Here is a 25,099-nt window from a genome sequence, read left to right as displayed (position 1 = left end):
ATTATTTATTATAAGTCTGCTATTTACAATTTCCTAGAGCTAGGTCACAACTCAACACTGTAGTGACGTAAGCAATCTAGCTACAAAACTTAGTTGAGTGTGAGTCGTAAATAACTTGGTCGGGCTCATTAAATGTTGTGGTTTTACAGACGATAAAGCAGACGTTCGTCTCTATGTAGATAGAGCACTCAGCCTACTGCCTAGACTGCAATTGTACATTATTTTACAGGGTTGTACAGAATCATTCGCTAATTTCGATGGCCAATGTTGATTTTAAATTGTGGAGTTAGACTCCAAACAGTTGTGCTGTATAATATTATTGATGACTCATAACAGTCCAATCCGTTGTTAATCGGAAAAATATTTTCCTATTTCTCTATCCATCCCCAGAGTATTGTAGAGCTTAAATTCGATATTAGCAACGTTAAAGTAAACATTTGTGAGCCTTTTATTGTACTTATTCAACGAATTTCTCCAAGGAATTTTTCAATAAAAGTCCAACCGTCGAATACCATTCTCAATAGAAGTTATTAAGCCGAATGCCAATGGCTAGATTAAATCCCGTTGCAATCTTGTCCTAACAGAGTGTAAGCCTTCTATTGATAGTGTAGTAAAGTATTGTAATCAGCCTCCCTCGGGTAGAGTTCAGCGGCATCGTTCACACTTCAAGGGCGAGCTCATTACTGAATACTGACATTGAGTTACTATAGTTAAATACGTGATTATTTTGATTTCATAGAGACTGGATAGTTATTAGCAGTTAGTCGCTCGGTAAACTCTCAACATAAAAAAGGGGTGTTCTAAGTTTGACGATTCTGTCTGCCTGTGTGTGTGTCTATCCGTGGCATCGTAATAGCCAAACGGGTGGACAGATTTTGATCTGTTGTGAAAGCTGACATCTTGAGTGTTCTTAGCCATCTTTTAACAGAGACCTTCAATTTTATGAAGAGTTTGACTGATGATATATGGGGTTTGTGTCAAAATTTTGAATTACTTAATTACATTTAAGTAATTAATGTTCCACTCTGAGTGCGGCAGAATGAGTGGAAAAGACCGTGGAGCACCTTGTAGTAACCGTTCCGGACAGCTGCCTACTGCCTACATGAAATAAGTCAATAATGGTTATTTTTGTACGTAAATCGTGGGCAGCGAGAGATATTTTGTGTAACGAGCTAAACCTTTCGGGCTTGGAAACATCAATTGCTTTGTAAGTCGTTTGCCATAACAACATTTTCATCAATCAATCTACAATAGGTCACGACTCACGCGTATGCCATATTAACAACAAGCTGACCTTAGTTAATCAAAGAAGTTGACCTTTTAACAGTGTTGTAATTAAATAAAATATAATTAATATTTAAGAGATATGTATCAAACTTATAAACCTAAGTAGAGCCTAATAGTAGACGCTCGAGAAAAACATGTTTTGTATTTATAATATACTAGCTTTTGCCCGCAGCTTCGCTCGCGTGGAATTCGAAAATCGTGTACAATACGAATATTCTTGCAAATCTCCTTTAGAAACATGATGTTTTTCCAAGACCAAAAGTAGCCTATGTTACTCTCTATCCTTTCAACTAAGTCGATGCCAAAAATCAAGTCAATTGGTTGCTTCGTTAGGCTGCGAAGAAAAGACAAACAAACAAATACACTTTGACATTTATAACATGAAGTTGGAAGAAGACAAATATATCTGCGAAAACCATATTCAAATCGAATCAGTAGTTTTCATGTTAAAAAAAAGTTTGATACAATATCTGACCCCCTCTTCGGCCCCCTTAAAGGGGTGGGGAAAAATTTTTTATACACCAGATGTTAAATTGAAAAATACAGTTAATAATATGAAGTTAGTCCATTGAAGAAAATAGTTTGATACAAAATTTGACCCCCTCTTTGGTCCCCTTAGAGGGGTGAGGGGGGAAAAAATTATACACCAGATGTTAAGTTGGAAGAAGATAAATATATCTGCGAAAACCGTATTCAAATCGGATCAGTAGTTTTCGTGTTAAATAAAAAAGTTTGGTACAAAATCTTACCTCCTCTTTTGACCCCTTGGAGAGGTGGGGGGAAAATTTTTTGTACACCAGATGTTAAGTTGGGAGAAGACAAATATATCTGCGAAAACCGCATTCAAATCGGATCAGTAGTTTTCGTGTGATGCTGGAACAAACATACAGACAGACAGACAGACAGACAAAAAACTAACCACAGTTTTGGCTTCCATAGCGATGTAGTAACAGACCCCGCTTTTTTTTCCCAAAAAAAAAAAAAAAACAGCCCCCGCTTATTATTTTTTGGATATCTTTATTGTACAGAATTGTCATTTCTACAGTTTTATTATATGTATATATATTTTAATTATTTTATACTTATATTTTAATTTAAGCTGGACTGCCTTTTTCTATAACCTTGAGTCCTGAAATATATATGCATAAGCCCGGCTTTTAGGTTTTTAGGTCCTTCGTGTAGAATTTGCGACTATAATATGAAATTAACTTATTGTATTTAAATTATTTATCTCAATGGTTTTAGAGGTGTATTTACTACAATTTCTAAGTGTCTATTGAAATTCGTAAATGTTTGATAACGATGAAACGTTGATGGAACAACTTCAAATCAGAAATAAATGGGTCAATGCTGTTTCATTATCGTTCATATATTCTGAGGATAATTTATTATATATGTCACTATTCACTTTCGCCTCGTAGTATTTTAGAGTGATCCTATTGGCTATTAAGCTATAGTAAAGCTCGAGTCCAAGTTTTAGTAAACAGCCAACAATTCACTCATTTGGACTTTGAAGTATTGATTAGTCAAATAACTCAAACCGAGCGCCTAAGCTTCAGGTTTCGACTATAACAATCTATTATTCATAAGCATGATTCACGCGTACGGCGTACCGCGTAGCACATCGATATGCAAATTGTGATCCACTTTAAGCCAGCATTGTGCAGCACGCCAATGCCGGAGCTTCACACTGATAACGCCTGATAAGCGCATGGTTCAATTGTTCCAGCACAGTTATTGTTGTGGCGTTTTCAGGTTAATATGTCGGTTTAAGGTCGCGCACACGTATCAACTTGGAAAGGGATCGTAACCGTATCTATACCTATGTCGTATTTTGTATGAATTTGAATTATAAAACTCCCTACTGCAAGTCTGCAACGCACACTAATCGGAGTCGTAACCTAAATGGCTCGAATACAGAGCCCCTATAGCCATAACGTTTTCTTTATCGCTTCTTTATAGAATCACCGATGTATGTATCTTCTTTATAGAATACCAAATGTATGGAATTGACATAACATCCTGGCTAAAGGGCCGTTCAGGTGTTCAGTTACGTTTTTTACGATATTATGACGTGTGACTTGTAGTCGATGTAGTGAACAAGTGACTTGTTTTAGGTGCAGAGTTAATTTCTAGTTATAAATAATTATATTTTTGTCTTTACATTATGGCTCTGAAATTTCATGTTGTATGTTAACGTTTTTTTTGCATCGAACACACCTAGAATATAAATAAAATCAGCCAAGTGCGAGTCGGTCTCGCACTCGCGGTCTCACACAAAAGGCTCCGTACTGGGGGTTTCAAAATACAATCAAGCCTTAAGGCCATCCCCCGAGCAAACGACCTTGACCATAAATTTGACGCGTCGCCGAGATCGCACAAAAATCCAATTTTTTTTACTTATCTTAGTTGAAAATTGATCTAAAAAAAATTTAAACGGCGAATGTGTAGTTAATGAAATTGTCTATTGTCGTGTGTTTCAAATAAACGTAATTCGTAAATGCTTCAATTTTAATAAATTGGTATTACTTTTGAAGCTAATATCATGAGTAGGTACCTTTTATAAACAATAATAGAAATTTTAAACGGGGAAAAGAATGTTGATATACTTAAGATTATTGCTGTATTTTTATTATAACTTTGTAGCTTTCAAATTATGAGTTTATAAGGCTCTAAATACGGTAAATTACGGAATCTCCGTACGGGAAGACCCTTAAGCAAAGTTAAGTAACTTGGAAAGAACTTGATCAGTTTATTAAGTACTAAAGGAAACTTCAAACTTCCTGTATCAATTCAGAAAATGGGTCAAAACAAAGATTCAGGACTAATTCACAAGCTTTTATTTATTGGTAGAATTTATTATAAGTATTATGCCCCTTATTAATAAAAAAATACAAATATGTGGACATAATATTATGTCCCTTATACCTACACAGTTCACTGTGAGAGTGGCAGCACTGAAAGAGTACGTTTTTGTGATTTGTAGAGGCAAGAGACCCAGCGTCATGACTTATGTGTCTAAACACACTAGATTGAATTACGCCGGCGTAATTTCCGCCGCAAATGTCAAACGCATACAAAACGCGACGTAATAGCACAACTACTCTGGTAATAGTGTGTCACCCCTCGTATTCGGCCCGTATTTTGTATGCAATTTAAACGCGGCGTAATTCAGCCTAATGTGTTTAGACCCATATGACACATGAATTTTCACATATGCAAAAAATACAGCCAATTTGTCGATAAAATATGCCATACATAATGACATTAAGGACGCTATCACATTTTTTCACAAATATCAGCGATTTTCAGGTACTATTTTAAAGAATGAGGAGTCACACTGCAAGGATATTTTGGTTTCAAATGAAAGATAATATATTCATCTCTACGTCTATAGTATAAAAAATTTATAGCCGCATACAAAATTTTCACCTAAATACGTTTTAACCATCACAATAATCGCAAAAAAAAGGGGGTTTGATTAGGTACCATTATAGCTAAATACACTGAACTAAGGAAAATAAATATATAATTATTATTTTTAACAAAAAATTAAAACCGACTTCCAAGGTAAAAACAATAATAATATGAACTAAGAAGTATTAAATAACTCTTACTCTATAATAATGCCTTTTTCAGAATTCGTCTAAATCTCAACTATTTCTGTACATGATACTACAGTCTTCATTACTTTGAAGTCGGTACCAGCTAATTTTATCGTGAGTTCAGTCAATGTCAGAATATCTGAAGCTTTTGGGACTCGTACCGACTTCAAAGTAATGAAGACTGTAGGATGTACAGAAATAGTTGAGATTTAGACGAATTCTGAAAAAGGCAAAAACATCTGCTTCGATGCAAAATATCACGAAAAGCATCAATAATTGGGTCATAATGTGATGACCCATGGCATAATTATGATTTTGATGATGATGATCAAAGAAATTGATGTGTTGGCTTATGCTTTCAGTTCTTTAAACAACGCCGAAATCCCCGAACCCGTATCTATAAGGATTCTAAAGTTCTATTGGGTACCTTCGGATCCAGGGTATAACCTGATGCGAAATCTTACTTTTTGGTAGCATTTACCTCGAATGCTTTAGAAAAAAATGAAATCACTATATGTTTTCATACAAATTTCAAGGAGTCCCCTCAATTCCTCCAGGATCCCATCATCAGATCACCACTTTTGTGAACATGGTACCAAATTTGAGTTAAACCCTATACAACACAAAAAGAATTTTGAAAATCGGATTACAAACGGCTGAGTTATCGTTGAACATACAAAAAAAAAAGATACATACAGCCGAACGTATAAACTCCTCCTTTTTGGAAGTCGGTAAAAAAATTTTTGCTTAATTAGTCCCCTATACAAATAGCTAAATATGTTATATAAAAATAACTAACATTTCCATTTATAAGAAAAATAAGAAACGCTCTCAAATTTTTTCATACATTTTCGCCCTATCAAGAAAGCGGCGAGCGTCGTAACCGCCACTGTACAAGGCGCGCTGATATTGAACGTTATTTTAATGTCCTTAAGGTCGATATTCGTACTGACCTGCTAATTATTGACATAATTTTTGTGATAGCGTCCTTAAAGGATCAGACACTGATGTCCGGTCACATTGTAACATCGAGGAAATTGATTTCTAGACAGTAATTGACGGACCTACGTCATGTGGTCGACTTATGTCAATTCAATGTTAGCTGTGATCGGTCGGATGGGTTTGTCTTAACGCGACCAAATTACTTAGGTCCGCCATCTGACTAGGAATCAACTTCCTTGATAGTACCTACATTAATTTTGGTTAAGTACATAAACCATAAACATAAGCAACAAAGAGGCTTACAAAGTTTTTTCATTTATATAACTTTTGCCGAAAAATATTTACGTAACATGTGACGAAAAGTTGGTAGGCGTTTATGTTCCCTTCAATTTAGAAGTTACAAAAAACCGATCAAGTGTAAAGCGGATACGCCCACGATGGGGTCTGTGCCAAACGATGGAAAACCACATTGCAGATTTAAATATTTGTTTATATGGTGAAGGAGTGCATGCATGCATTATGATTTTATCATACATTAAAAAAAAAAAAAAACATTACACACACTACAATGAGCACACTACCATCTTTTTTAATGACAAGCCTTAAACATATAACCATTTGTTTATGGTTGAAGTCTGTTTTCAAATTAAAAATGGATGGTTGTTTTTTTATTAAATCTGAAAAAGTTAATAATAGTTAAATAGGGAGCTAAAAGAAGAAGATAATTAAATTTAAGGTCGAATTTGACAAGATATTGATCCTTGTGAGTGCGCCGCAGGCTGAAAAAGATTGGGAACCCCTGGCTTACGATATGTGTACCTAAGAACAGCTCGGAGATAGATCAGCAGGTTCGGCAGCAGGATCAGGATCTTTGTATATGTTGCCCTTAGTAAATTTTAGTTTGTTCATTTTTCTTTATTGGACTCTCGAGAGTACTTAGTACAAGTAGTTACAAGCACTAATTAAACTTTGGTCATAAATTTTACATATTATTTTACGCCCTGGCCTTGGTACTAAATCCACCGGCTCTTGTTTGAAATTCTTAGTAAGTATAAATTAGAAATTAACACTAAATTTTTTTATCAAGATTATATAAATTTTAATGACCTAAATCTAATTAAGTTACAAGAGAAATGAGTTTAAATTTCCTTTTTGGCCAATTTATGATTTTTGTCTGTTTCCTAAAGACTTCTCTCAGATCATTCTGAATACTGAATTATTTTATACTAGATGTCCCGCACGGCTTCGATCGCGTAAATTAGGAATTTTACGGAAACCGTACATTAACCATAAAAAATAGCTCTTATGTCCCTACTCCCTTCACTTGGTTTAGGTACTCTATATCTGTGCCAAATATTGCCATAAAAATTGCTCCAGTAGTTCGTAATTTCTAATATTTCCCCCGTTTTTCCCACATTTTCCTGAGTTTCTTCGGTCGTATTAATCTTAGCGTGATAATATATAGCCTATAGTCTTACTCGATAAATTAGCTATTTATTTATTTATTTCGATTCACCAACAGAATATCATCTCACACATTCAATAAAATACAAACAATAGTAACTTATAGGTTAAATAACTTCCAATGACAGGTGAAGCACTGAAACACTGAAATAAGTTTTTAAATCGGACTAGTAGTTCCTGAGATTAGCGCGTTCAAGTAAACATACTCTTCAGGTTTATAAGATTAAGTATAGATTTTTTTTCAATTATCGCTTGACAAACTCGAGTCTCGATCTAAAAGACTATGAAAAGTACCAATAACAGGGTTATTATAGGCTCATAAGTCATAACCATGGGATGATGTATGGTATAATATGGTAGTGATGATGATGATGATGATGAATGTAATTTGCATAGTGGCATAGGCTTTCCGTTCTTAAAACAACGCCGAAACTCCCAAACTTGTATCTATAAAGAATCAGGAGTTCTCTCAGCACCTTCCGAACCACGGTATACCAGGTATACCTCGGTGCAAAATCTTACTTGTTGGTAGCATATGCTTAGAATACTTCTCACGAAACCGAAGTCACCACATGTTTCCATATAAATTTTGAGGAGTTCCCTCGATTACTTATGCATCCTTCATCAGATCACCACTTTTGTGAATATAATACCAAATTAGGATGATACCCTATATATCAAAAAGAAAAATTTTGAAAATCGGTTCACAAACGGCGGAGTAATCGTTGAACATAAGAAAACGAACATAACACCTTCCCCATTTTGAAAGTCGGTTAAAATTGTAGCCTATGTGTTATTTGGCTGTATAAGCTATATTATGGTAAAGTTTCATTAAAATCCGTTCAGTAGTTTTTGCGTGAAAGAGTAACAAACAAAAGTAATACATCCATACATCCAAACAAACTTTCGCCTTTATAATATTAGTAGGATAGGAAGATACGAAACATGCTAATTCGAGAAACCGAATACGATCTAGTGCGGAAAAGATTCTGCAGTCGGTGTCCAAGGACATCGTTGCAAAATAAAAAAGCTAACTATGGAGTTTCAAAAGATGTTGATCCTCAAGGGTTTACCGCAAAACATTATATCTATTACTATTACAAATATCTGAAGACCTGAGTTGAAGAACACGATAACTAACATAATATTTTTGTAACATACGGACATTTTCTAATTTTTTCCCTAATTTTAACAAACCTTATAACCTTTCTATATCATCACCTGGCTAATTTATCTGGCTACACATAAAATTAACAGTTTTTTATTTCAAATATTTTCTCCGCCTTAAAGCCTCCGTTTATGCGAAAAAACGGCATTTTTTTTACTGTTACTTATCGTGTTCTTCCACTCATGTCTTCATCTAAATTGAGTAATAAGTTGGTTCGATGAGATCACGCCCTTATCACGCCCTTATCCCTCGGCGAGAATGTGGCGGAATTCCGGCGGGAAATAACCAGTTAGCACTTGGCAATCTGCTACACGATTAATTTATTTTATTTGGGTACTACAGATACTGTATAATTACCTATCTAATAATCAATCTTATTCGATGTAAACGTTTCTCTATCTTAATTTCTTTTTAAATTGTGTATTACGTTACCAAACTCGGATTGTTTTAGTAACGAACTAAAATAATCCGAGTTTGGTAACGTAATAGTAACGACCTCCTCGTGTCCGGCTACGAAATCTCACGGAAAATTATTTACGTAGACGGCGACGCAACGCGACGACGTCTGTCTCCTTAATTTTTTCGTTATTCAGTCACTTAAATATTACGGAGTTACGGACTGAAAATATCCTTAGTCGGTGGCGCTATTTACGCGTATCTAGTCGAGGAGAAATAATAAATTATAATACTATTCAGAAGGCTACGAAGCCTCCAAGATATAGAGCAATAAGTAGGGGCGGCGAGAAATATGGAAAATACAGGATTTATAGGAGAAAACACAATCCAGCATTAATAAAACCAATTAAAATGATCCGTCCCCGAGGCGAAGCTCCGGGAAGCCGTCCTTGGACTGCCAAGGTCAACGTATTGTCTACGAACCAGAAGCGTTTCAATTACGGCTAACACGTTATGACAGAAGGGAAAACACGGCCGCTAATTCTATAACGCACTTAACACGTTCGGGTGCTTCGCTTGAATTTTTTTATTTTATGAATCGCTATCGGTAAATAAGTACTAAGTTTATAAACTTACCTTCGGTTAAAGCTGGTCGTACTCTACATAGCGTGTGCGGCGCGCGGCGCGCTCGCGTGTCGGCCGCGTAGTGCAGCGCGGTGCGGCGCGCCGCGCGGCGGTCATGCGCGCCGCCCACGTCGATAAAGCCGCCCGCCTCGCTGCGCCCTTAGCCGATCTGGCGTAAGGGCAATCGCTCACCGAGACTAATTATGTCGCCAAGACGATACTAACTAAATATAAACGATATTGCACCTGACATTCTAAATATGACGTGTAAACGTTACTACGCATATTTAGAGTAAAAAGCATACGACTTAGACTCATTGGTGGGTATGGATCTCGCATAAAGTTAACTAATATCTTTAATAAAATATATGACTGGGGATGATGACAAGGTCAAAGATTAGCGAATTTTGTTAATAAAATAAAGAAATCACGGTAAAAAATAAGTGTTCCCAAAATTTCAGCTTGATGGCATTTGTATTTTTTTTGTTATGCGCCTTCAAAGTTGGATATTCAAGTCGAATTTTTTTTCAATTAAATTTCTTAGTATTTGTATACAATTCGATAACTTATGCAATTAAAAGCAACTTTTGTTATGAAACCACTTTCATAAACGCAATATTTAATATACCTGTCGAACAAAGTTGTCTCCCGATGCGTACAAACTACGAAAGACTGACGTCATACTTTCGTAGCACTTTGTATGGAGCGTTTCGAGCAGGTCTTTTTTTTGAGATATTTGAATTGTCATATCTTAATGAATTTTTAAGCTATCAGAGTCATTCTTTCAACGATGTTTCTATTTTTTAAGTGTCTTTCAAATACCGATAAGAAAAAAAAATAGTCATCATGCCTATTATACCAACTCAGTGTCAACTATTAAACCTATAAATGTGAGTAGAACTAAAATGAAACTCAGAAACGATTTTTAAAATTAACCTTTTAATTAAATCTAACATAATGTTATGATTTTACTATTGACATTATTAGCCAGACAACCGCAGCGACACAAACGGCAGATGTGTCGCCGCGTTAACCTTCAAGAACAGGTGACTACAAGTAAGTAGGTAGTACCCTCTACAACCTAAGCACTTTCTAATAACATGAAACTGTTGTAGGCATGTTATTGTTTACGTTACTTCTGGAATTACATAACGGCCGGTTGATGACATGAATATTAATGCTCTCTACGATATTATGACGAGATTAGTAGTCGCTAATAAGTAAACGTAGGTCTTCCGAAAGAGTTGAACCAATTTTTAGACTACTTGAAATCAGGTTAAATAAAAAATACAATATACTTATATTCAGGAAAAATAATTGTAAAGTGTTTATTAGCAGAAGCTAAATGAAAATAAATGTTTATAGAAACAAGCTAAATTGAATTTTATAATTTTCCTTAAAAAGTAAGGTCTAAAGGTTATAGGTAAAAATATCGTGTTTTGAATTAATGTGGACTTCAAGCACACTTATGTTAAACTCTCTAATCTATATAAATATTATTACGTGAGCCATAAACTTTGTAACCCTTTTGACGAAAAACGGAGAAACGTAGGTGAATGAAAATTTGCACAGTTATAGTTTATATGGTAAAGGAGTGCATCGAACTAATATTATTTTGAAATTATGCTTTTATCATACATTTTTTTAACAAATAAAACGTTACACACACTACGACACTACTACTAGGAAAAATGACAGATTTTTGAGTGACAAGCCTATACATACGAATTATACTCTTTTATTTATGGTTGAAATCTGTTGACAACAAGGTGACAAATTGAAAATGGATTATAGTTTGTTTATTGAATCTTAGATACTATTAGACAATGCTTACACGGCCAGTCTGAGATCAGCTAAGTCCCAGATACAAGAGTTGAAAAAAAATATGATAGTCAATATTTTTTACACAATATAGGTAGTAGTCCTAATGTCGTTGAAACTAAGGTCGAATTTCGACCATTGGGCGATATCTAGTCTAATTAAATATTTCTAATTTAAATACCCTTCAACTTCTAAGAAAAATAAAGATCTGTACCTGTACACTTTCCCCCTTACTAATAAACGCTGTATAAGCTTTGAATAGTTATACTTACAGTGTTTAGTCTTCTTCAATCCAATTAAAAATGTCACTTGTGTGACAGGAACAAAACACTGTATAACTATTCAAAGCTTATACAATGTTTATTAGTAAGAGGGTTTATATATAAAAATAAAGTGTATGGCTTCCCTTTCAAGTTAATCTAATATATCTGAAAATAGTTTCACACCAAAATATTCTCTACGTTGATACGAGTTAATTAACTTTAATACCATGGGTTAATTAAAGTGACGACCGAGGGGTTACCGACATTCAGAATAAACTGATTCAACTGGAATTAATTTAAATCTAAGTTAAGGTATTCGGAATTCCGAATTGCTAAAATCGTAAGCCAGATCGTGCATTGTCTGTCTTCCGTCATGTCTTCCGCATCACATGCCATATTTACTTTGTACGGGACCACAGTTCAAGTTCTCGCAGCTCGCCAACATTCTCCAACACAACTTTAATAATGTGGTCGATAGAGCTGGCGAACTTGTGGCCTACTTACAGAGTACTATCATGGTACTTGTTATCTACTAGATACCGTACGTTTTTCGCAATAAAAATTTTGCTTCTTTTTTCTATCCCCGGATTCAAAGACACTCGATTCTCGAAGCTTAATTAAGCTTAAATATATTTTCAATTGGAAAATAGGAAGTACGTAGTTAATACATTAGAGGAAAGTGAGCAAATGTGGGCTAGTGTTCTATTATGGGCTAGCGAAAATTCCCGAAAACCTACAATCAAAAGACGCAAAAAGCGACGATGGTCCATCTCATTTATTCTCTGTAACACCACAATCACCCATTTTCTTAAGTAGATCGCGAGCTATCGCCAGTATTGGCCATACTTACATTGCTGCTGTCGAAAAACTTTCGGTGGCACAAATCAATGACTTCTATACTTACATATTATAAAACAAAGTCGCTTTTTTCCCTCATGTCCCTTTGTTTCCTTTAAGTTTTGGCCAAACCTACGCGACCAGGCGACTGCGAAGCGGAGCGTCAAGTTGTCAAATGTGTTTTTTGTTTAATGTTTAAAACTACGCAGTGGATTTTGATGCGGTTTTCTTAAATAGATAGAGTGATTCAAGAAGAAGGTTTTTAAGTATAATAACATTAATTAAATAGTGGGGAAATAGTTTCTAATGTGATGTCGTAAATAATTACTTTTTTTCCGCTTACATTGGCAAACGCAGGCTGAACCCTGCGAGATTTATCAAAATAATATACCAAGTATTGTATACACAATAAAAAGGTCTACAGAAAACTCCGCGATGGTATATGTCAGGGGTTCCCAAACTTATTTTGTCTACCGCCCACTTAGAGAACAAATTATGTTTTAGCGCCCCCCTTGTTTCAATTTAAAATGCATCCAGATGAAATAAACACCCCCCAAGCCTCTACACAACGCCCCCATATTTTTTTCACAAAAATAGTGTGAGTACTGTAACTGCGTGTTATGTTGTAGACCATAAGTTTAATTTTTTGATTTTTGATCGATAGCAGTAGCTTGCTTTACATGATTTGTAATGTACGCGATCATGATGATTTAAGTAGCAAATTTCGAATATGGGCTATGTCTGTGATCCAATAGAAAGACATCTAATAAATCCATTAAAGCTGATGTAGCCTAGGTTATAACTTTGCCTCTGACCAAATAAGAAGAAAATAAAATAGATGATTAACAATATAAAATATAGAAAAACCAAGAAAAAACAAGAAGTGTAGGAAATATGAAAGCCAAGCTCAGGGATGAAAGTAAAGGGAAAAACATAATATCCAATTTGATTTAGATACTGAACCAGATGTTATATTATACCAGATGTGATACCTATAGTTTACTAGAGGCTCCTGGCACCTATAATTGCTATTTTTGTACAAGATACTTTAAGTTTCTATTTGTAGCCCATATTTGGGTACTATGTCCATATTTAGCGTCCATTTTTATTTTTTGCTTAACGCTCAATAAAATGAAATATGATAAAAATAAGATCAAAGGAAGGTTATTGAGGGCTTTACAAATAAACGCGTGATTATTTCGACGTCAAAAAATAGCTAATTTTTTAATAGTTTTTTATTTATCCGGCAAAAACAAAATGGTAGCCTTCGATCACTAGTATATTTAGTGATCGGAGATGGTGCCCATATTTGGTTACTTTCCTCTACAGTTGCAAAGTAGGTAGGTTTACCGAATCGAACTAAGTTCGCCGACTTTATTATCAGAATAAGACATAAGTACATAATGAATAATAATTTACTCAAATGTAAGCAAATTTTAGCCGAAACTTTACCGATATTTCTGTGTAACATAATAATATAATATTACTTACTTTAGTGATATTGCTTGCGATCTTGCATCGAAAAATAGAATCTAGGGAAAACAGCAACTTTCTTGCTATAAAAAAGTCTAAGAAAATAATTATTTTTGCGGATATAGGATATCGTGATAATGTTGTTGGTATATCGCATAGAGGAAAATGATACACGTGGTATATCGTCATTCGTCTGTGTGGGTGTGGTATTAGGAGATATTTAATCAATACTAGAGATCGCCCAATGGCCGAAATTCGACCTTAATTTCAACGACATTAGGACTACTACCTATATTTTGTAAAAAAATATTAACTTTATCATATTTTTTTCAACTCTCGTCTCTGGGACTCAGCTGATCTCAGACTGGCCGTGTAAGCATTTTCAATAAAAAAAACTATAAATAATCTATTTTCAATTTGTCACCTTGTTGTCAACAGACATCAACCATAAATAAAAGAGTATAATTCGTATGCATAGGCTTGTCAATCAAAAATCTATAATTTTTCCTTGTGTGTGTGTGTTGTAGTGTGTGTAATGTTTGATTTGTAAAAAAATATATGATAAAAGCATAATTTCAAAATAATATGAGCTCGATGCACTCCTTCACCATTTAAACTATAACTATGCAAAATTTCATTACCTACGTTTCCCCATTTTTCGTCAAAAGGTATACTTACAAAGTTTTTGGCTCACGTATTAATATATAGATTCAGGAAATGGAATTTTTGATAAAAACGTCAAACGTGAAACAAATAAGTTACTTTTAATTGTGTAAAAAATTACAAAGAATACAATTTGTTTACTTACAATATTCACATTACATATTCGTTATATTGTGATATTATTTGCCCGAATCCTCCTTGAGTGACACGGTCCTGTTGAATACGATCTGAAAATATTAAATAAGATTAGTTTTACAGTACAGGAGGCCGCTGCAATATGGGGCTCTATGCACACGCTCAATAGAAATATCTCCGTTGGCGGTCCATACATCGCCTAGCAAAAGAAAATCTACTATTCCACAAAACTAAACTGCACTCTGTTGTGTACAAAAAGTAGATGAGAATTGGGTAACTATGCCAGACTCCATAATAGTCAGATTTTTATCCCGTAGATATGCGGACGGAGCTCAGTGGTCAACGTTTTGTAATTACTAATTAAGCATTAAAATACTGCATTAGTAACTGACCATGGACATACCTTTTTTCCATTAAAAATATTATCACGATAGTATTTATTTACCCGTTGTGGCGTCGTATCGGGATCCACAGAGAAGAATCCGATCCTCTCAAATTGGAACTTGTCGTATACGCGCGCGCCCGCAAGGCTGGCGTGCGCGTACGCAGGCACGACGCGCAGCGTGCCCTCGCGGCAGTCGGACAGGAACCCGCCCGGCACCTCGCTCGGGTCCTCGGGGTTCTTGTGTTGAAATCTATTAAACATATTTAGTTAATTAACCATAAAGTTAATATACCTAGCGGAATAGAGACACAAAGGCCTGAGTAAGAGAGATGTCACTAACAGTAACACTGCGTGGTAAAAAGAGACGTGTGATACATGACAGCAGCACTCTTTTGTGACGTCCAGTCGGCACGTGCCGCACGTTGACAATTTAATCTCATAGAATTCATGTTCAATCATGCTTGTGTAAGTGTATACATAGACATATTTTTCACACAGATGAAAACCAAGTATATTAACTTTATGTAATTAACACGCTTTTATTAGCATGGGCTGTATGTATAAACAATGAAGTTCGTGTTAATCAAAGGGCGTTGGGCCGACACCTATATAATTACAACGTAACAATACTTACAGTGGTTCATATAGGCGCACTTCGACGGCAATGGGGCGGGAGACCCAGTGTATGAAGGCCTTCGGTTTCTCCGCGGAGTCGGTGGACTGCGCTGTACACTGCAACTCCGACACTTTGCCGGACGCGTCCTTCACTACGTTGCTCACCTATAAATTAAACAATTATAAAACTTACATGACATTCTAAATAAAGCTTACATAAAAACAGGACGCACTATTTGGCCAAGATATTGCATCTTTGTAAGTAGGTAAGTACTTATAAACGCAAGTCACTACTGTACTCTCATGAGCTAGCTCTTCATGTTGAAGAACCCGAGCTAGCTCAACTAGCTTAAGAACAAGGTAGGACATGGTAAAACCGGCGAAACAAACTTAGTTACTTGGCCTAAAGCCCGGGGTTTGATTGCATAAAGTAAAATACTTGGCTTGGCTTTACTTTGGCATACAGTTACAATTATAGTTTATTTATAGTTAAGTTAATAAATAATCATAGCTGTAAGTTTTCCGAAAAAAATAAAATAAAAAGTTAATACGTTAACCGATCAATAACGCTATCGAAAAGATAAAGTCTTGACAAAAACTGTAGCTAACGTAGCCTTCCTGTAGCACGGCCACCAGTAGAAATACGAAAGTATGTATAATGTACATACAAACTGTAGAGATAAACTTATGGTAGCGTTCCGATCTTTTTTCGTTCCCAAAAATTCAATTAAAATGCCACTTTATGACAGACTATAGTCCTAAAATTCAAATATTATCCTACTCATATGCTAAGTACTCACATACGGTTTTGCTCGATAATTTTACTCCGAATCGAAGGAAATGACATATTTGACATATTTAATTTCATCGAGCCGGCTCGAAGCGAGCCTTCGAGCTGTCAGTTTTGCGTGGTTATTACACAGTGGTTATTGCTCGATTTGGAGTAAAACTATCGAGCAAAACCGTATGTGAGTAGTTAGCATTAGACATATACTATAGTCTGTCATAAAGTGGCATTTTAATTGAATTTTTGTCGGTCGCGATTGGCTGCGGTAAAGATCGGAACGGCACCTTTAGTTTATGTCCACAGTTTGTCCACACTTTCGCATTTCTACTGGTGGCCGTGCTAGGGCTACAGAGGTCGGAAGGATCTAAAAAGTGTAATAATAAAGAAGAGACCGAACTAAGCGACACTGTGCTGCAGCGGAGCGACGCGACACTTCACATTTCAGGGAACTGACGTTTTGTGTCGCTGTTGCGTGCGTGCTTGTGCGGCTTCTCTAATACGATTTCATACAAAGAATATTTGGACCGGACGTGCCGCGCCGCACCGCTGCAGCGTAGTGTCGCTGCGGTCTCACCCTAGTAACTAGTCTTATAAAAAGTTTAATAATTAAATAAAAAATTATAATAATAATAGCTCCCACACACCACAGACGGTTTCGGTGACGGTGGCCGGTTTCTTAGAAAGCAGGTCAGCTACGCAGGAGTAATTTTATAGTACCCAAGTGTGTGCGCAGTACACGAGAGCACTCTCATAACCCAGCGAGAGATCAGGCGCAGGACCGACTTTTTACATGCCCATCCGACGCATGGATCATCTTACTTGTCAGACAATCAGGTGATCAGCCTGCACTGTCCTAACCAAAGTTGGAAATAACATGTACCCAACGCGGGAATCGAACCCACGACCTCCAAGTCAAGAACCGCGCTCTATACCACTAGACCACCAAAAAATTATACTGTACCTTTAAGACGTAGCCAGCATGTCGCAAGCCAACCGTCTGATTGGGGGTCAGCCTTCGGTAGCCCTTTTCGGGGGTCTCGGCGAAGTCAGTCGCCTCGATGTACAGAACCCTGTCGAGGACTACGGTATGGGAGCCCCTTTCGGGCTCAGTAGGGAAGTCCGGTACTTGGACGGTGATGGGTTCGGCGCTCGGGAAGTTTGTGATGGTCACCTTTAGCGGCTCCAGAACCACCATCGTTCTGGGAATCATTAGCAAAAGTTAACACCGGTTTATATTGACAGGCGCGTATTATTGGATTAAAACATTGATGAGTATTTTTTATTGCACATCCCAGCAAAGGGAAATCGTAACCTTAAACTATTTTACAGAGATCAAACACAAAGGGTATCTTTACTGATATGCAGCAATTTCCTTCGAGCGACCCAAAAGCTAAGCTAAAAAAATTAAATATAAACCAAATAGGCGATATCTATAAATAATAAATACCTTCGTCTCATATTTCGTAACTGTAAAGGTCGATTATCAAGTAAACTGAGAAAACATTAAGTCTTGTAAGAAAAACAAAAGAATTTGAGTAATATTAATAAAATAAAAAAGGCCATAAAAATTCTTCACATTAGAGGGCAAGGTCGCTTGGAATTAATATAATATCTATGGACGCTTCACACCACGTCAGTCTGGCCCCGTGGTAAGTACCTGAAGGACTTGTGTTACAGGTACCAGACAACGGAAATATATTTAATACTTTTATACTATACATATATTTAAGATTTTTATTATATGATACACATATTTAATATACATCCATGACCCAGGAACTTTGAAAACTTTTTCGTTCCGTCGGCGGGATTCGAACCCGCGACCCCCGGCTTGAGCTACCAAAGCGCTCACCACTGAGCCAGTCGTAAATTCGGTCGTAATTGTTTGTAGAAATGGAATTTTTACTGTAAGATTTTAACGTAGGCTGTAATTCTGTAAATGTTGCCATAACTTTCTTTAATAAATTTTCTTTTCACGGAAATCTGCGTCGCAGATGTATTAGTAGTATTGCTTAATGTGGTTTCGCGCGCCTTTTTCCTTAACTTATTCGTATCTTGCATGTCATTGTAGAGAGTGCCGTGTATAGTAGAGACAGATAGTGCGACAGATACTGAGATACCTGGGCGCGGTGGTGTTGAGCACGTCGCGTGTGGCGGCGTCGAGCGCGGCGGGGTGGGCGGTGGCGAGCGCGCCGGTCACGCCCAGCGCGCCGCAGAACGCGTTCACCGCCGCTGCCGGCACGCCGCGACGACGCAGCGCCGACAACGTGAACAGACGCGGGTCATCCCAGTCTGAAAATATTAAAGTACACCATAATATAATAGGGTAGGTAGATAGGCTTACCAAAGCAGAAGCGGGCGAGGGTGCGCATATACGACAGTGCGCCGAGCCTTAATTACTACAGGTCGTAACATTATAGAACGATGATAATCTACGGTAATTATGTGGAACTTGTGTGATGTAGAGATATATTTAAAAGTAGCAACGCTGAAAAATTATAATAATTTTGATGTTCGATGACGGGACGTCATGAATTTTCCCATACAATGATTTCAAAAAAGTGTGTGGTGTGTGTTATAATTGTACATTCATTGATGATACAAAACTTATCAAAAATTGGCGGTACTACGGAACCCTCTATTGTGCGTGGCCGATAGGCATTAGGTCGGCTTTTTCGCTTTCATTGGTCATTTGTAACTCGCAAACGGTACGCGCCATTCACAGACCCCGCTGCTTTTTTTTTCTTATCGCAACTCGTATGACATTCGCATCCGCATAAAAATCCGCATTGATTTAATGCGGATGCGGATGCAGATGTGGATGTCCAAAACTATGCGGATGCTCCGCATTTGCGGATGCGGATATTCGCAACATCCCTGATTCGTACTAATTTGACATTTGTCAGTTTGACAGTTTTGACAATTCATTTGCTGAATTGATTGAGAGGAATTGCTAAATGTGACCATTTAGCAATTCCTCTCAATCAATTCAGCAAATTAGCCCCGCAGAGCATCTGTTTGGAAAAAAAATAAAGTCGCTGAACCTATATTTTTTTTATTTATTACCCACTCCATAACACCTACACCCACCACCCATGGCCTGCCAGCACGCAGATTATATTAGAAAAGGTTCATTAGGGAAGTAGCTATCGGAGTTTAAATACAGCTGAAGCCACATGATCAATTTGGTCGTCAGCTCTCCGTCTCTAAATATTATTAATAAATTGATAATACATAGTTTGGTAACTGGTAATTACCAAACTGTAAAACCTCTATTGAGCATATAATAAGTAATCACATCATACCGTTTACAATGCCTTCATCAATAAGTTTAGCTATCTTCCTCTTGGACACAACAGTGTAATTTAGATTCAGTCTCCCATATTCCCACTGTACAGGACAGTAAATATCCAGTGCATTGCACAACCAGTAGTACGAAGATCTGTAAATAAAATTTTTGTTGCTTATCATTTATCAATATTTCATTTACTAACAGTAAGTACTATCTAAGATGCACTGTGTTTGTCCATTAAAATCTATAACATTTTAAATTACATTCCATAATACATACATTATTTTTTCTTTTATAAAGTAAAAGAAAAATCTTTATATTTTAAGAGCTGGGTCATAAGTGAGAACTTGAGAAGTCCATACAGACTAGTGTCTCGGCAAATGCATGGCCTGCTTCATTGAAATGCTAACTATGCTTGTTTACCTTCGTCTAAAATTTCTAAACACGTAAAAAAGATATTCACATTATATAATAAAAGGGACAAAAAATTCTAAAAGTTTTTTGGTTTAACTTGGAAAGCAACATACCTTCTCGATTGGAACTCCTTTGTGCACAACGAGTGAGTGATATGCTCGATACTGTCGCAGAGGCAGTGGGTATAGTCGTATGTGGGGTATATACACCATTTGTTGCCGGTGCGGTGATGCGGTTTGAACTTTATCCTGTACGCCACAGGGTCTTGTTTACCTTCCTCTAAAGTTATCTTCATTCGAAGAGTCGCTTCCCCTTCATCAATTTTTCCATTTTTCATATCCTATAATGAGATAATAGAAAAATAAATACCACATTGAAGTACAGCAAATTATAGATAGTAGTTTACATCATTTGAAAATTGAAATGGCATAAATGGTTTATCTAAAAAAAAATTAGCAATATTTTAAGCCTCTAATAGAAAGGTGCACAATTTTGTCTCGTATTTTGTTATTGTCCGATGTGTAAGATAGGCTTGGCTTTGTTATTTTTTTTTAAAGTAAAAAAATAATTTCAAAATGATACCTCAAATAATTGCAAACTCTCTTCAATAGGCCTATTCCTCCACGGTGAGGGGGGAGGATTAAAACCTTTTATTTCTTCTGACTTCTGATGGCAGACATACGCCAAGTCCTTTTTAATTAATTTGACTGCCCATTCATACAACTGGTCAAAGTAATCCGATGAATGAGTAATTTTGTAAGGTTTGTATCCTGAAATCATAATAAGTAATATAAAAGTTCTTACCAGATCACGATTTATAATATTCTTTTTTCTTGACAAGCTTGGACAATGTTAAATTTAAATGTAAGTTTCTTGAACTTGTGAGATAATGCGTTGGGCTACAAAGGAAGATCTTCTGACCGAGCGAGGTGTTATGCTCAGTCAGGCTGGAACCCACATGATACATTTCAGCTGTCATATATATACCGACGTATTGAGAAAACTTTGATCGTGCGATGCAGGAATGTTAGGCGAATTATGGGTACCGCCACAATTAGCCTTACAAAATATATATTTTGAACAAGGAATTTTAAATAGGATACAACCATAAATTTAAAATAAAAAAAGATGACACTAAAACTTACCGAGCCATTCAACCATATCTTTGATACCAATAAAGAACTTTTCTTCTTCCTTTTCAGGATTAGTGTCATCGTATCTCAAAAAGCAAATGCCGTCATGAGCTGCAGCATAACCAAAATTGATGTTTATTGCTTTTGCATGTCCGATGTGGAGAATGCCGTTGGGTTCAGGGGGAAACCTTGTTCTTACTTTTCCTGAAGTAATTTTAAGATGTTCCTCTAACAGCTTTTTCGTATTGGGAGTAACAACATATCCATCACTTTTGTAATTCTCTCCAGGTGCGTGGAAAGGCAATTTCTTCAGAATTTCTGGCAGAGAATGCTCCCCTGAGACTTCTGTCGCTTCATTTTCTGTACTTTCTGTAAAAAAATTCTTTATTCAAAAAAGTTATTTGTGTCAGAGCCAGATCATTACGTTTTCATAATAACTGCTGTAGTCTACTCCCATAAAAAAAAAACAAAGAAATGGAATTTACAAAAAAGAATTATAATATTGAACACATACTTTGTGTCTCCTCTTTTTTAGGTTTTTTAGCTCCATCATTAGTTTTAGCCTTTTTGTCTGTCTTAGGAACTGGTGCAAGATCTGCCTCAGTTTTGGGTCCTAGTAAATCCAAAATCTGTAATTATAATAAAAAATATGTATTCAATATAATTTATTGAACTTTGATATGAAGCAAAAAAATATTATTTGTGTACTTAATGGAAATAACTCTATGATACACATTTTTTTTCTTTTCCCTGGAATCACTTTTTATTTTTTATAAGTATTTACAAAAAATATAATATTATAATTTATGTGCAAGTTAAATTTTCATAAAATGTAATATACTTTATTAGTTTAGACTGGGTTGCACCAACTAACTTTAACTTTAACCTTAACTATAACCGGAAAAATTGACAGATGTCGTATGAGAATATGGGTGTTTGGACGCCATATTTAACTTTAACTTTACCCACGCCTCTGGTGCAACCCAGTCTTAACCTATCAATCGCGGAAAAGAGCCACAATAGCTTATCTATTGTTATTGCGGCTAGATGTGGCCGCTGGGGACTTTATGAATTAATAGTAGTTATAGTAAAATTGAAAAATAATAAATAAAAAATATATATTTTATATAAAAACTAGCTGTTGCCCGCGACTTTGTCTGCGAATAATATTGTAGTATTATGTCTGCAGGCTGATATATCTCAAGCATCGCGCTAGCTACAAAGTTGATATTACAAAATATGTATGAACAAATATAAAAAATTAAAATATATCCTCCTCCTTTATTAAAAGTCGGTTAAAAGGTAGCCTATGTTACTCCTTTTATATCCGCTATCTGCCAAAAAAGTCCTGTTAAAATTGCCCCAGCCATTTCAGAGATTAGCCGGAACATACAGACAGACAAAAATTGTAAAAAGTGCTATTTTGCTATATGTACCGTATGTACATTAATATGCATGTAGTAAAAAACAGTTCTTTCAATAGTGTAAACTCCATGTAATGTCACTCTATTTAACGACAAACTCTCTAAAGCGTCGAAATCAATTGACTTTGGTTGGTTTAGCTTGCCTACCATACAATGATACACTCTACATAGCATCACACCCACTCTCAATAACGTCAGCTTTACAACAATTGAACAATAGAAAGTACCTTTTAAATTACTAAAATTAGTAAAAACTGCGCAGCTGTGTACGTTTTTTTGTTGCATTTGGATAACTCCTAGCCCGCAATAATCTCGATTTTCCGCATCATGCATACAGAACTTTCTAAGAAATTAGTCCTTTGTTTACAAATTGAGATTGAGTGCATGTGTAGGCTGTTTTAGACCCTAGTCCCTAACTAATAATAAGGAGTCATGGATTATTAATATATTCTATTCGTATTTCGTTATCATAATATTCTCAGTTATACATAAACTTTCAAACTGTAAATAGGTTAGTAAAAGAAAATCACTGTATAATGACGAAAGAGTATTGATTTTTCTTCCCGCCATTTAACAACAACTCCATAATATAACGTCATAAAATGCACGGTCCCTTCAGTGTCGTTATATAGAGTTTACACTGCATTACAAACAGACACTCCAATTTTATTTATATGTATAGATGTATACATAATAACCTGAACATCAACTTCATTTTTGATAGCTTTTCCGTCTGCCCATTTTAAATCTGCTCTCACAGCTTGCATTATAATACCAGAATTGAAGCGATATCTTTTTTCAATCAATTCCTGTTTATATTTAGCCATGTGTTTTTCTACTGCCTGCTCCACCTGCTCTGGGGTCACAACAACCCCCACTCCACATGACTTCTCAAATTCACCAGCATCTACATTTTGCTCACTAACATGGCTGAGAAGATATTCCAAAGCCGCATCTACTCTCAATGTCGAATCAAGCTTGCCATCAGCAATATATTTGGCAACAAATGGAATCTTATTGGATATTTGTGGTTTGATTTTAGTGGCCAGATGGTACAATAGTAATCTAGCACCGTTTGGTATATTGTTGATGTCTACCTGTAAAATAATGAATGACGGAGTTAATAATTACTTAAAGGACGAGATTCATATCGGACGATAGTACGAAATTAATATATTTTATCTTAATAATCCACAATACTTACTGCATTTATAGAATCCAACAGAAATTTAGTAACATTTGAATTTCTTAAGGTCTCCTTTGCTTTTTGTTCATTCAGACCTATTGATTTGAACTTTTCTAAAATTTCCTCCGACGACATTTTAACTATAAGGGTTATTTTCTCTTGCAATATAGGAAATTTTAGTAAAAATTGTAAAAAAATCGGCATTAAAATATGTTGAGATTGAGGTTATAAAATTAAATATTGGACGTAGGTACCGTACATCATGAAACCATCATGGAACATCAAACAAGTGTCAACTGTCAACTATCAGCTGTCATTACTCATTTGTCAATGTCATTTTTTTATTATGGCACTACGGCTATGGAACCATAGCCAGGGTCGAGAAAATGGCGGGAAGACCTTTATCGCAAATTTTGAGGAGCACTAAATTCGAAATATTTTGTGCACTGAAAGAGCACTTAATGAGCACTATAATTATTAGCTAAGTATTTATCACGAAGCTATATCATCGTTATTAAGGTTTTTGGTTATGTACACTGTTAGCTTGACCATAGACGAATTAAATGTATGGCTGGTCTCTGGCTTGACGTAAAGTTAGCAACAAGTTAGCAATATTCGCATTTATCATAGTGATTATATTCTCTTTGGCATTTATCGCAAATTTTGAGGAGCACTAAAAATTCGCGGTTTTTGCACCAAAATAGCACTCGCAGCATAGCGAGTTATTATGTAAGTAGTGATGATGAGAAAACGCACTAGCCGCTAAGCATCAAAGGTAGATTAAGTATGCAAATGATTATATCACCATTCTTATCTGACAATATGGAGTTGACGGTTCATTGGAGCAAGTAAGAAATAATAATTTTAACCCGGCGTCAATGACGTGAAAATAATTACATGGACACTTCGGGTCATTTTGTCCCGAACTTTGTAGATAAGTATACATTTTTAATGAAACTAAGTAAGCTACCAAAATTTTGTTTAAGGTGGTTCGTTTCCCATACAAAAAAACAATCGACATTAATTAGCTAATTTCATACTATTAGGTACTACATAAATTTATATGCACATCTATTAAAGTGACATAATATAAGCCACAAATGTCACTTTTTATAAAAAAAAAAACAATAAAAATGTGACTTATGTGTGAAATAAAGTATTTTAAATATATTTCGCGGGAATGGT

General features: G+C 35.8%; 2 protein-coding genes across 16 annotated transcripts in view; both read right to left on the bottom strand.

Annotated features, from left to right (window-relative positions):
- The window catches only part of LOC121728618 (MAP kinase-activating death domain protein), a 70,023-nt gene extending 60,462 nt beyond the window's left edge, over positions 1-9,561 (bottom strand). For all 15 annotated transcript variants that reach the window (XM_042116796.1, XM_042116798.1, XM_042116806.1 and 12 more), the window contains exon 1: positions 9,499-9,561. The gene's annotated coding sequence lies outside the window, so the exon portion shown is untranslated. The remainder of the gene's footprint in view (positions 1-9,498) is intronic.
- Positions 9,562-14,625: 5,064 nt separating this feature from the next.
- On the bottom strand, positions 14,626-24,175 carry LOC121728850 (probable glutamine--tRNA ligase). Its single transcript, XM_042117158.1, has 12 exons — positions 23,933-24,175; positions 23,427-23,825; positions 21,819-21,933; positions 21,317-21,673; positions 20,754-20,941; positions 20,285-20,511; positions 19,771-19,907; positions 18,586-18,757; positions 17,427-17,664; positions 15,698-15,843; positions 15,124-15,313; positions 14,626-14,770 (listed from the first exon to the last, which is right to left on the bottom strand). Exons 1-12 carry the CDS (start codon positions 24,116-24,118, stop codon positions 14,723-14,725), a joined length of 2,403 nt encoding a protein of 800 aa, XP_041973092.1. The 5' UTR covers positions 24,119-24,175; the 3' UTR covers positions 14,626-14,722.
- Positions 24,176-25,099: the final 924 nt, after the last annotated feature.

This window comes from Aricia agestis, chromosome 7 (genome assembly GCF_905147365.1).
Source record: "Aricia agestis chromosome 7, ilAriAges1.1, whole genome shotgun sequence".
Lineage (NCBI taxonomy): Eukaryota > Metazoa > Arthropoda > Insecta > Lepidoptera > Lycaenidae > Aricia > Aricia agestis.
Note: the sequence above shows the minus strand (reverse complement) of the source record. Positions and strands in the feature narration are given on the sequence as shown.

What these genes read in the sequence shown, in the direction of transcription:
- LOC121728850 (XM_042117158.1), bottom strand. Translation starts at nt 24,118, where the DNA reads ATGCCGATTTTTTTACAATTTTTACTAAAATTTCCTATATTGCAAGAG. An exon ending in AGATATGGTTGAATGGCTCG is followed by an intron (nt 20,942 to 21,316) that starts GTAAGTTTTAGT and finishes TTATGATTTCAG; the next exon opens with GATACAAACCTTACAAAATT. An exon ending in TGATGAAGGCATTGTAAACG is followed by an intron (nt 18,758 to 19,770) that starts GTATGATGTGAT and finishes TAATATTTTCAG; the next exon opens with ACTGGGATGACCCGCGTCTG.